The sequence below is a fragment of the Thunnus thynnus genome, chromosome 21 (genome assembly GCF_963924715.1).
Source record: "Thunnus thynnus chromosome 21, fThuThy2.1, whole genome shotgun sequence".
NCBI lineage: Eukaryota > Metazoa > Chordata > Actinopteri > Scombriformes > Scombridae > Thunnus > Thunnus thynnus.
This window is the reverse complement of record NC_089537.1, coordinates 11,139,741-11,153,780: the sequence shown is the minus strand read 5'-3', so window position 1 is coordinate 11,153,780 and position 14,040 is coordinate 11,139,741. Positions and strand designations below refer to the sequence as shown.

The 14,040-nt window shown below is 41.3% G+C and overlaps 1 protein-coding gene across 1 annotated transcript in view; it reads right to left on the bottom strand.

The window, feature by feature from the left end:
* dlgap1b (discs, large (Drosophila) homolog-associated protein 1b) overlaps nucleotides 1-14,040 on the bottom strand; it is a 106,481-nt gene that overhangs the window by 46,928 nt on the left and 45,513 nt on the right. Inside the window, 1 exon segment of the mRNA XM_067577453.1 lies at nucleotides 1,982-3,122. Within this exon segment, the coding sequence (XP_067433554.1) occupies nucleotides 1,982-3,055 (1,074 nt within the window). The 5' untranslated portion in view covers nucleotides 3,056-3,122.

The window sequence follows — 14,040 nt, the reverse complement described above, 5'->3', positions numbered from 1 at the left end:
TTAACAGATGCGATAGTAACAGTATCAATGCGGGGTCTGGCTTGATCATACCATAAGGTTGTGAATGCCCGAGGCCTTCTTTTGTCTGTCCTGTGATGCATGCGGCATATCAAATGCAGGGAATGAATTGTTTTGACAAAACATTGCAGTAGCCTGGCCTCTGTCTGCTCTCCTGACTTTTCACACACACTAATGAAGGTAAAAATAAAAAGGAGGCAAAGCTATCTCCTAGCCCTAATCTAAAAGAGAGAGAGTCAAAGACATGGAGAGAGAGGGAAAACAAAGGGGGTTTTGTTCAGCAGAACCACTGCAGTCTCAACGTGAGTGGCTGTTAGGGCACCAGCTCTGAAGTGAAAGAAATGAGATACAGAGCGAGAAAAAAAAAGTGCACAAGAATCATTCAACAGACCGGTGCGTAGCTAGGAAACCAAGCTGACCTTGATGTCAGGGGCAACTACAGACTCTGTTAACATCTTGGGAAAGACTGTGTCTGTGTTGCTGTCAAGCAAATTAAATTATTGACACTGAGAAAAAAAAACCTAAATAAAGTCATGGTTGTTAATCATATACGATGCAGCATATTTAAGATGTTCTAACCTGTGATTGTTGCAAATGTGCATGAAAGGGTTGGATTCATGATTCAACATCAAAAACCGGGATAAAGAATTCCATCCTATAGCAGATGAAGCAAGTAGTACGTCAAGTTCTTGTTTTAAGGATTCAGAAAACGTCTGCAGACTAACTTGTCAGACCGCTCTCCTTGAAAGCTCGCTTTTCCTCCTGTCTCTCTTTCTAGAAAAAAAAAAAGTGATGGCTCTTTTAGGGTTGGAGAAATGTTGCTGTATTGCAGGAACAACATCCTTCCTTGATCTGCTCACTCTGTTTTCCAGGCTGTTAAAATGCACGGCCACACAGAACTTTCACTCTGTCTTTTAAGCTCCCTCGCTTTTGCTTTCTGCCTTCTACTTTGTCCATTCATATCCTCCTCTGTTGCCCTTATTTGCTCTCTTTTTGTCCTTTTCCTACAGTACACACAAACCCACACACACACACACACACACAGAATACACACCCTACCTGCTATTCTCCCTGCTGTTTCTCTCCTCAGGCTTTATATTTGCAGCTCGCCCCAATGCGGGGAAATGTATGCAATCTGAAACGCTTTTATCTTTTCCAAAACAGAAAGAGTGAAGTGGAATGGGGTGGGTTGAAGTGTCTGCATGCATGTGTGTGTGTTTAGAAATTGAGAGGGGTAGTGTGACCGCTGGGCTTAGAGAGCGGAGTGTTTTTTCTTTCTTTTCTTTGTCTGCTCACCTCTGGCGCTCTCAGATCTCATTTAGTAGCACCCTACTCTCGTTTTGAATAAGATGCACACACACTCACTCAGACACACCAACACTGCCATGACCACCACCACATTCTCAGCAGCTGCAGACAGTCCTATGTGACAATTCACCATCTATTCTCTGTAAACACATTAAATCAGTATCTTTAGAGTGCTAAAACGTGTTTGCATACAGTAAAAAAATAAATGCTGGTTTAGGGTGAAGCTACATAAACCTGACCTGTTAGACAACGGATATAAAAGCAGCTTACCACATTGGAGGATAAATGTGAAGGCTAAGTACACTAACGTGACTTCTGACATACTGCACAGAACGCAAGTAATGACATAAACATCCACATGCTCACATATGAATATTTCCATGCACATGGAAACAAACGCAGGGGAGCGGATGGCGTGTGTTTGCAAAATGCTTTATGATGATACCAGGGACATGACACTGATAATCATTTGAGATACATGAAATGACAGGATGGGGTCTTGCCCACTGCCCTGATCAATCTCTCTAATTTGCATAGACACAAACACAAACAAACACAGATACATGCAGAAATACAGAAGCATGGAGGAGCAGCTGGCAATGGAAGATGCATGAAGCATGACATGCGAGCGGTGGGGCTGTTGTAACAGTCCTACCTGTAGGAAGTGGCAGGTGCGTCCCTGCTCAGCTTTCACTATAGCTTTATCTAGGTTGACTGAGGCCTTCTGGTAGACCTCTCTTGCTCTGCTCACCGTCAGAGTAGAAGACCACGAACTCTTCTTTAGCTGCAGTTGGCCATCCAGGCCACCCACAAGAGGCAGCCCTCCACTGCTGCCCCCGGAGCACGTCGAGCACTTCACATCGTTGTTGCTGCGTGATGTCTTGAGAGAATGGGCGCTGATGGTGTTGTAGGACTCCATGAAGTACTGCGACTGGGATTTGTCCGGGCGGCGCCCCATGGTCATGACTCCAGATGGTGGGCCTCCACTGCTCCCCCCGTGGTGATGGTGGTAGAGACATACCTCCCGATCAAGCGTGTCATCTGAGCTCCAGTAGCCTGAGATGGCAGTACGCATCTTAGGCTCTGACTTGGAGCGGTCTTTGCTCTTACTACGCTTGCTGTGCTTCAGGGTGCCAGAAGAAGAGGGTGGGTCATCAGGACTGGATTTGCTGCCATTCATCCTCCCACTCCCTCCTCCTCCACCAGACCCTGAGGGCCCCTCCAGGGAGTGGGACTTGGTGAAAAGCTTCTGAACAGAGTGAACGAGGTGGCGGATTCGTCCGGGGCTGTCACTGCGCTGGTGCTCTACTGCAGTGCGCTTGTACTGCAGTGTGTGGTAGCCTTCACGCCGTACTGGTGCCTGGCGGTCAAACTGCTCTAGCAGGTTAGAAGGGATGCGGTTATTGTTTCCACCACCTCCTCCACTTCCTTTATTGCTCCCTGTTGGCCCTGTGTAAGGCACCAGAGCACCACACTCCTCCTTTAGCTCATGGTGGGAGCTGTAATGTCTACGAGGGAAGGTGCAGCTGGCCAGATCAGGGTAGCCACCACACTCAGACTGGAAGGAGCTGCGCTGGGTGTAGCAGGGGTGGTCAGCGGGATGAGACTCTCCGGGATTGAGGAAGTAGGATCGACGATCCGAGTGCCCCAGGGTCATGGAGTCGTAAGAGGGGTCGCAGGTCACCGTGTGGTGGTGACTACGGCTGCTGGACAGGCCTTTCATTGTCATCGTGGCCAGGTCAACGTGCACATCCAACTGCTGCTGCGGGAAGTCTGCACAGGCCCCAAAACTAGCTCTACAAAGAAACACACAGCCATGAGGAAGAACAGACAAACAAACAAGAAGAGAGAGACAGAAAATAGAATTATAAATATCTCATATTTGCATACACTGAGAGCAAAGCGTAATTTCTCTGCTTTAATTTGAAGGAGATGCTTTTTGGCACTCCTTCACAGATGAGAAAACTTGCTGATGTTGACAGGATGTGGACGTATTCTTCTCTTTTTACCTTTTATTTTTGTCCTTCAAAACTTCAAAAGGAGGATCTCTAAATATAGAAGCCACTTGGCATGAAGTCCCTGATCTGTCCTCAAGCTTCCTCTTCCACATCTCTATTTGCTCCGGTAGATTTCAGTGAAAAAGTGACAGGGGATCGAGGAAATAGTGAGAAACAAAGGAAGACGATATATCAAGAAGAGTTCAGATCTATTTTGAGCTTAGGAATGTGCTATATTTATTCAAGGGGGACTGTTAGAAATGAAAGATCAGTGTAACTCAACAAAAAAATACATTGAGAATTGCAGAGATTTAGGCATCCTCTGCAGAGAATCTTAATCCCCTCAGATGATTTTACCAAAACTGCCCAATGCATCTTCCCAAAGTCAATCCAGTGCTTTCATAGAACAGTGGATGCGACATATCAGGTAGTACTAAACAAGAGCATTTATTTTTGCTTTACACTACACCTGTACATTGTGCACGCATGCACATCCCCTCCCCCAACACAAACATAACAAATGATCACAGCCTGATCCTACAATATCCCTCTATACCTCTACTTCTCCTCTAAGGGCAAACTAATTGGCCAGTAAAACCCAGTTGACAGCTTCCGGGCTGGTCGCGGCAACCGGCAATAAACGACCTTTCCCTTACGTGGTGACATGAAAACAATGGCATCCATCAGCACCCTTAAACTGCCTCCCTTACCCATCTGGGGCTGTGGCTGGCTAGCTGCTGAACCCACACTGTTTCCAATGGACTGGAGGTGAAGGTAACGAGACAATAATAAGAGCCCACGCACCCTGCTGTAGCACTGTGACAGTAGTGTGGCCAAGCTTGTGCGGGGAATTCATTACTGCGATTTATATGCACTACCAAAGGCCACTGTGGGGGTGGGGTGCATAACATGAGAAAATGAGGGAGACAGAGGAGTGGAATGAAATATCATGTCAGTTCTTTACATAACTAGAGGACACTGTGTAGGGCACATGCAGGATGTATTTATCAGCATGAATATAGAGTGAGTCAGATGTATTATTTTCTTTGAGGTAAACTGGGTGCTGGATTAATTGAAAAATTGGGAGAATTATTAATGCAATTTCCTTGTTGGTGCTAAACCAGGGGATTAAATCACTCTGGGAAAAAATTAAGCCAGTACATTACTCGTGTATTGTTAGAGTAAAAATGGAAAATATATAGTGGCCAACCCCCCACCCTCCTCTGCAACATACTCTGTGATCTCACACACTGCGTACCCCATAGACATGCACAGTGCCCGTTTCTTGCTGGGCACTTAAAAAGTGGGCTGTGTCCAACTAAAGGTATTCATTGCAGTTGACAGAGATCCCTTCTGTTGGCCGCTGAAGCACAGAATGTGACCTAAATAAAAGGCCCTCGCGGTGATCCACAGCAGCGTGTTTGTGGCACAGCTGTCTGCAGCACTGCACTAAAGCTGAAAAGCTGAAGTTGGGTCACGCTGGCTTTCTGCCTGCTAGCCACACATTAACACACAAACACACACACACACACACACAGACATACAAATACATAGTGTATCTGACATGCTGCATATCCATGCTGAATTTTGATGCTACTAGCTTGTAAAGTGCAGTTTATCAACAAGAAGAGGAGGATCTACTGGTTCTGCCGTATGTGTCAGGTATGGCCTACAGTGATATGAGGAGAGCCCATAGACAGCTGTGGTTATGTATTATGCTGTATGTCCATTGTAGCTGACTGACCCAGTTGTGTCTCTACCTGTCTGGTCAAGTCATTCTCGTTCTAACACATCAACAACTGGATAGATTATATTACAATTATTTAAATAATTGAAATATTTCAGTCAAGATACTATGAGTCAAGATTATTGTTGCAATGCCTGTCAAGCTTTCCATTCTTACAGGACGCATGCAGTGATAAAGTTGGCAGATTTACCGCTCAAAATTCTTAGTAATTTGTCAAACAATGGGTCCTTGATTTCAAACAGAGGGAGACAAAAGCAGCCTTTCACTTTGAGCTGGTGACGATCGATGTTAGTCCTAATAAGGAAAAATAACATGAGACCATTTTGTCCTAACATAACCCTGTTTGGCTGCTTAGTATACATCCTTGTTAGAATTTTCAATCAATATATTACCTTTAAAGGATATGGCTGGTTATTTTATATACTGTTCTTACTGTCAACAAATCTCATGTGCAGAGCCAAACCAACAATGAATTGATCCTACTTACAAGTATTGTGTGTGCATCCAAAACCGATATATCAGGTTTTTATATCAGGTTCTTCCTCTGTGCCGTAGACCTTTAGTTACAAAGTAAAGTACTTTAATGTTAAAAAAGAAAAGGCTTTTAGGAAGAGGACTAACCAACGTGTTTGGCAAACGTAATGCTATCTCAGGTAATATTAATGTTACCCTAAATTTTAATTGTATCCAGCACCGGCTTCTTCACTGCAGGGAAATACTACAAAGTAGACGTGCTAGTCATGAATTAGGCTTATTTAATGTTACTTGTAACCAAACAAAGGTAGTTTGTTAATGATGTGCTCCTCGGCCTTGGAAGTAGAGCTTGCCTCACATAGTAGGTAGTAAGCTACTTAATGTTTGCAGGTTACATCAGAGCAGAAAAACACACAATTTAATCCATTCCTTACACTTTTGCTCTTGTAATTTTGGTTTGGAAAAGGCTGAGAAAAGACACCACCTTCCACACTCTCTAAATACTGAATATCTCTTACTAGAGTCCCACAAACACAGTTTCGGCATGTTGACAAATCCAAAGCTTGACAGGTGCCAGTTATAGTTGCTAAGCTATGATGGGAAATCACTTTAGCAAATGGTCAATTGTCACCATGAGAATATGTCTTGTGCCACACCACCAGTACAACAATTCCATGAACTACAGTGCTTAAAAATCATGTTACCACAGCACAAACCCAACAAGCAAACAAGTTAAAAAACAAGAAAACTCAAACAATTGCTCCTCTCACTTTGAGCGAACAGGCTCCGAAAACCACTGAGACTTCATTACATTTAAAGTGACTGTGTGCTGAACAGCAAGGTGTGCAAACAAAATGCAGGAGCAGATAAAACACGTCTGGCTATGAATGTTAATTTCCATTAACGTCTGTGCTGCATCAGCACAGCGGGCTAAATTCTATTTAGATGCAATATTTCTTTGGGCTGAGATGAGATAAATGGAAAATAGATTTGTCTTTGTCTATCATCTAACACAATAGCCAATCTTGGACGCTGCCTCACAGTGGTCAAATCAACTCATAATTTTCTTTACTCCAACCTTAGCTTTGAGTCTCACCAAAGCAAATGAACAAAGGTGATATGAAAATGCTAAGCAACATCAACTTGCTTTGTACCATCTTTGTAGAAAGTTGTGAAATCAATATGCCTTAGTGTGAGAATACTGCTGCCACTACTCTTGCTGGCAAAATGAAAGGCTGCTGTGTAGATCGCAGTCAGTCTGTCTTACTCAATTGACATCAAACGCTGGTTGCAAGATGGAGCCCAGGGTTTACAGAGATTCTTTAAGGCCTTTTGAGGCCATGAGGCTACAAAAGGTCTCTTCTTCTCTCTCAAACCTGGCAATGATTTCTCCAAAGGTTGAAAACATTACCAATCTCTTCTCCATGGGGGATGAAATCACTTCAGTGGATGTGGCTCATCTTACGTATGCGCATGTGTGCCTTGAAGAACCAGAATGTAGAGTACATCACTTTACCTGCACTATTGCTTGCGGCCTGGGTACTGCATGATATTACTGAGCAGACTGGATATAAAGGTGAAAACACTGTACATACAAAAAATGTGTATATCTCTGCATGTGTCTATGTGTGAGAGAAAAGGAGGGGATGGTCAGGTGAAGACAGTTTTGTATGTGGTGCACAGATCTTAAAATGATGACATTAGAAAAACTCAACAGCAATATGTCTTTCAATTTATCCCATTTATGTCGGCTCTACTAGGGTTGTGGCAGAAGTCTAAAAATGTGTATGACGAGATACCACCCACATGTTATTTACTTTTTAGAATTTGTATGAACTGACCCTTTAATAATAAAGCGCAAAAAGATAATTGAGCAATATATTGTAGAGTAAACAAGATAAGCAACAAGCATTATGCACTTCTGAGTGGAAAAAGTCAATACAGTGACTGAATGAGTGACATAAAAAAAGTATAAAATACTCTGCTTTCTTGCAGACAGACATGTATACACATATGAGGTATATTCAGTTATTCTGTGGAGCCACTTTAGCAGACGCACTGATGGCAACTTTAACAAAACTCACCCATATTTATAAATATTTAATTACATGAATATTTGAAGCTTTAATAACTCAGAAATGTAGTAGACACACAGGAGGGCTGCGGTTGGCAGGGAAGCAGTAACAGTGACAGAGAGGATGTTTTCATTGTGAATGTGTGAACAGTGCCTCTCAAAAACAGTCCTCTAGAGAATGATGTCGTGGAACATTTTAAAAGACAGCCAGCGGCCAGAAAGCTGTTGAGGGAACTGGTAATTTTTTTGTGTTTCCGGATTATGTAGAAGTGGCTTTTAGGAATGTCAGGAGAGGCTGAGAACCACTAACTTTAATGTCGTGCTGTTAAAATGACTCTTAAATGATAGATGACAGTCTCCCTTGACTGTCCTCTTTGAATGCAGCAAGACAACGTTTTCAGGAAAAACTGCAAATGATTGCTTTCAGTTTATATGATGTGCTTCATAAAATATATGAATGTCTACAAAAGCAATATCAGACATTATAAAAGTCATATAAAAATGGAAAATTGATAGAAATAAAATGCTTTCAGCATTCCATCTCATTTGATGAGATGGGGAGTATTTTCATTCTCCAACTCAGACAGGTCTACATAAAGGGGTCTGAAAATTTACACCGAGAGGCAAGGCATCCTAGGCTATCTTTACTGTATCACTAAATTATGTCTTACGCAACATGCTTCCTTTGTAATTTGTATGCAGGTTTTATCAAAACACTCAGGAATGAAATAACTGCTTGGCATCTTAGCAAAACATACTCAATAACCTGATAAACAAACAGATATTTACAACTTTAAAGCAATTATTTTTTAACCAAACTTATTATTAGACCTCGTCATGCATGCAGTTTCACCCGACACCTAACAGGCATGTTTCTGCTATTGGCTGCATTATGAAAACACATGCCTACATGGATGGATTGATGTTCCCAGTTTCCTCAAGACAGCTCCTTTGTCACGACCAAACTAATTAGGCTGACTGTCAAGGCTCTCTCTGACAAATGGAGTGACTGTGTTGAGTTATAGCTCAGGACCCGCCAAACACATTCTAGAGACAAATTCCTCCAGTGATGAGGTCTATTTGATCAAGGTAAACAAATTAACAAAGGCATTAAGTCCGGAGAAAGCCGGGTGTTGTTTGTCTCAGGCAGAGCTGTCACTGTGGCTCTCGAAGCTTGTTCAGAGAACTTCCGACAACACGGGAAAGGTTAAGACTTGGTGAAAATGCACCAATGGAGGCAATCAAAGATGGGATTTGACAGTCATTTTATGTCATGGTATGTCAGTGACTGGAGATTTTGAGAGTGCATTTTTATGTACAACTCAGCAAAAACATAAAAAATTACAATCCTTTTATGTACAGTGTATGTCATTTCTGATATGCTCAATCCCAAAGTGACATCTCATATGATGGATTCATGCAAAAACTCCATGTAGAAATATATTAGCTTGTTGTTATAAAATATTAGAGAAGTTCTGACTTTATGATCACTGATGAGGAGCCTTTTTTCCTTAAAAATGAGTGTACTCATTCAGCATAGCCTGGATCTTTAAAAGGAAACGATTGATCGAGTGGATCTAACACTTGGCTTTGATTCCATAACAAAAGGCCACGACTCCACTGATTGCTATTGTATGGCTTAAGGTTGAATCCATTATGGGCGTACAGTGGGAATAAAGGACAAAGAAGTCCACTTTTCCCTGTTCCTCACTTTAAAGGGTACTATTTGCAGTTAGTTAAGATAGACAGTCATGTGATCTCTCAGAGGAATTGGCTACATTCTGAGCTTAATCTTACAAAGGCTCTATACCAAACCCTGTCAAAAAGAAGCAAGATTTCCCTTTAGTTTGATATTTGTGATTTTAACTATATTCTTTTCTTACCCTGTAGAATACAAGTAGTTTCTAAATGTTAGAGAAATAATTCAATCTTTAATGATCTGTTTGATGCTCTGTGCTGTACCCCAGATACTAAACTGCACTGTCTGTTTCTCCATCAGCAAACTAGGCTAACGTTGTTCTCTTTGCTAACACGAAACAGAGAAAACTAGCAAACTGTGTTTAACAGATGATCGTGACAACAAACCCTCTGAGACATAATGTGTGTAAGTAATTTAGATTCAACACTATATTGTAGATGGACAATTTTGGATAAAGATAAGGTTGTTTGCTAACTTTGTAAAATGCAAAATGGCCTTATAAGTTAGCGTGCTAATGGGCTTTTTGTTCAAACCTGTAATATCTGCCGTAGTGTTGTTGCGGACTACAACATTAAATCCAGTGATTATGGATTTATTCTTTCTGACTTTAATCCTTTATTTGGTTTGGTTACAATATGAGTGATACACATATATGATACACACACGTAGGGATAACTGTTTTAAAGGATTATAATGCTATATAGATAAAAGATCACTTTGAGCCTTTCAAAATGTTCAGCCTCCACCACCTTGATATTACAGAGTGTGAGAAATTACTAACTCTTTTCTCTCTCCTCTTTTTTAATAAAGTTCAATAAATCTATCCATAAAAAGCAGCCAAGGAAATTGGACAAGGGAGGACAGTATCACCATGGAAACAAATGGATTTTCTTGCGGAAAACAATGTGTTTTCACCCCAGCTAATGAGAACTCATATGTACCAACTGCTCTGGGATCATACGTGTGGACAGAAACAGAAGTCGCCATTTGTTATGCTTTATATCTTTGTGTATCAGCAGGGCATGCAGAAAAATAGTGAAAAATGACCAGACCCCAGTCTTACAACCTCTTTTATCCTCTCTATTATCCTGTGATGAAACATTTCGGATGATAGTGCTCTGATGAAGGGTTACTGAGTTTGATGACAATGAAAATTATGTAAACCTTATCCTCATGTTAACAGACTTAAACTCAAATGAGCACCTATGGGAGATTTGGAACTATTGTGCTTTCCAAAACCGACAGTCATGCCCAATTCATGCAGAGCCCCCCACCACCCCCACCCCCCAAGCATCCAAATGTAAATTGATTTACGCTGCAGATTGTGTCATTTGTTTTCTTAACATTGTAATCTTTAGCTTCCACCCTCAGCTTGCAAACATGACAATTTTAAGCTTGGTAATCGGACGTTTATTGCCCCCCAAAGACTTTTTAATCAAAGAACCAGTTGCTAATCTTTTGTACTGAAGACTCAACTGGGAGATTTTAATGCTGATCCAAGCCACAGAAGTGCCAACTGTCAGTCACCTTGCATTGTCTGTGGGAAAAATTAATGAATTTCCAAATACATATGAATACAATGACAAAAAAATATATTCAAATCATATGTTTATATGACATGAAAATTAAATGCTAAATCCTTTTGCTTAATGTGCATTTTATCAAAATCCCCCTCAATGTATGCCACAGTAACATTCAAAAAGCAATTCTGAGCGCTCCAACACACAAACTAATAAAATGTCAGGTAAAAAAGCATCCGCCTTATGTTTGGATATGCACATTTCCATCTGTGCTTACACAGAATAATAACATTCATGTTTATATTCTCTCTTAAGAGCTGTGAAATCTGGGGCGCGTAATCCTGGACTACGTGGAAGCAGCATAGTGCTGTGACGGTGATAACTAAATCGAACCCTGGAGAGTCATGCTCTGTGTGTCTGTGTGTATGTGCATGTTCTACATAACACATTGTGGCCTCATCCATCAACTGCAGCCATGACCCACATGTGAAAAAGTTGCTAATGCTGCTAATGTCAGTGTGAGGCTTGCAACTGATTTCCTCCGTGTGGCATTTCTGCTGTGTTCATACACTTGTAGCTGATAATAAAGAGCTGCTGCTTCTTCATTACAGCTGCTATTTCCAGTCATGCAGTTGCTTGTGAACAGCACAAATAAACTGAACATGGTCAATTAAACTTTACAAAACAACCTGCATACATATTCAGCTGCCTCACTGTGTGTTTCATGAGATGATTTGTTATTTTAATCCTCTTCCTACTCAGTAAAAATTCAATGCATCATTTCACGTGATATGCAGAACAATCATTGTTTTATGAAAAAACATGCAGACCCACATTCACTGCTGGAACAAGCAACGTGTTTATGTGTATGCACTTTGATTGTACAGTATGCACAGTACAGTCACTTGCCACTGTCAGGCAGCATTACCATCACACTGATGCCACAGGCGTCCAAAGTGTCAGGTGATTTCAAGCAACTGATTCTACAGTTAATTACATGTCTGTAAAACAGAGCTGACCTTAAGTGCACACAGCTAATGTGTTAATGTACTTTTAGCTGAAGTAGTCCTAAATACGTACTGTTTATGAAACTTTTATTAGACAATATGTGCTAAATAAAGATTAAATACCGTATTAACAAAATACCAGTGAAGCCTGATAACAATAATTTGTGATTTGCATAATATTATTCTGCATTGAAATAAGCTCAGAAAATAATTAAACTTGCAGGAGAAAGTCAACAAAACTGACCCCCCCCCCCCCCCCCCCACACACACACACACACACACACACTCCCAAATTTAACCATGTGTTTCTTTTGGGGAAACTTTACATAATGGACTGACGACCAACTGAAGCCTTTTGATGAGATTACCTTGACTCCAACTCTAAGACTAATGCGAGCCTATCTGCTTAAGTTCTGAGGGCAGAGGTTACAGGCTGGTTATGGGAGGTACTCGGGAAAAACGATGAAAAAAAGCTTGATGGTTTGTCCCACTCCTTCACTGTGGGTGGCATGTCACATCGAGGACACGTCAACAGACGCCTGACAGATCCGGGAGTGAGATCCAACTGAGCAAGATGGGTGGGGGGAAGGGGGGTCTAGCCCGCTGTCTTCTCGCATAAGCGCTGGTGGACGCATATCCATTGCGACACATGCGTACACAAAGCAAACAATCATAAATACAGATACATCCCCATGCATACGCACAGTACACTACACACACACACACACACACAGAAGCTAGGAGGCATAATTCTAGCTTTCCCAGCACACTGTGGAGATTTGAGCCAAACATGCTGCCTGCACAGAGAGCAGGTGTCAGACCAGGTGAGCGCTGTGCGCTGACGGTTAGCAGCTAGCTCCCAGCTGACCTCACATCAACATTTGGCGACATGGAGGGAGCTTGAAAATTCCCAACTAAATGGAATCAGCAAGGCTTATGTCATCAAAATGGACTCAATTATGTCTCCTGTCAACCCAGGCTTAGCTAACGTCTATCAGAGACTCAAGACTGAAGCCTTGTTGCTAAACTCAGATTACTGCTGTCTCACTCAGGAGAAATTCTGTGGTTATTTTCCGTTGTTAGAGCTAATAGGTTGGTCAACATGTTATGTCATCCAGGACAGACATTCAGCAACATCTGTAATGAATAACATTGCATTAAAATGGAAGAGGAGACCGCAGAGAGGGAGAGAGAAAAAAAGACATCAGGAAAGACAGACTTGATAGAGAAACTGAGTAATGCACGACAAAGATGCTGTTTTTCAGATGCATGTTCATGTCTGCCCAAAATAACTCTCCTTTGTTTGTGATTCACTCAGGCTGGTTGGAATTATATGAGCTAAATATCCTAAAAGCGAAATACATTTTAATAGCTCTTAGTTTAAGACTTAATATGTTATTTGTGCATCTAAGGCTAAGTGAACCAAGAAGTCTGTAAATGAAACCTCCCTCCTAAAGCTGAAAACAAGAGTCTGCATTCACAAATCTGGGGTTTTTCAGGGTAATTCCACTTTTTGTTTCAGCAATATTCATTCAACAACGTTCAGAATGTTCTGTTGTTTTCCTTTAAGGTCAAACACTGAGTGTGTACAGAAAATTAAAAGCGATACTTTCCAGGTTTTTCATGGAGAGTACACAGGTCAACTATAGTCATCATTTAGTCATATTTTCAAAATGTTTAAAACATTAGTAAGTGAATTTTGTATTCCAAAAGCTAATGTACTGTTCAGCTGAGAGGGAAGAAACTAATTGGGTTTGTCTTATGTGCAAGGTCGAACATTATGCATTTGAACTGTAATATTGTTATAAATCTTTGTACAATACTTATCTATGTGATCACTGAGAGAATCAATTAGTGTTTTTGTGTGTGTGCTAAATAATACATCATACCAATGTCCTCTCTCACCTGCCATAGCACAGTTAAATGTTGGAATTGGAAACAAAGTGTTAGAGGTGTAGAGATGATTTGTTGTTGCGTGTTTCATGAACAGCCAAATGAACTGTGAAATGTGCCGCTTACCGCGCAAGTTAAATTAGCTTCCAATTTCATAATTTGCTCAGGTACACACAGATAACAGCCTCCAACTTCCTGGTATACTGAGGTGACGCACGCTCTATTAAATACCATTAACTTTTTGCATATTTAATGTCATCATGGACAATACTTAAAATGTGAACCGTGGTCAAGCATACTCAA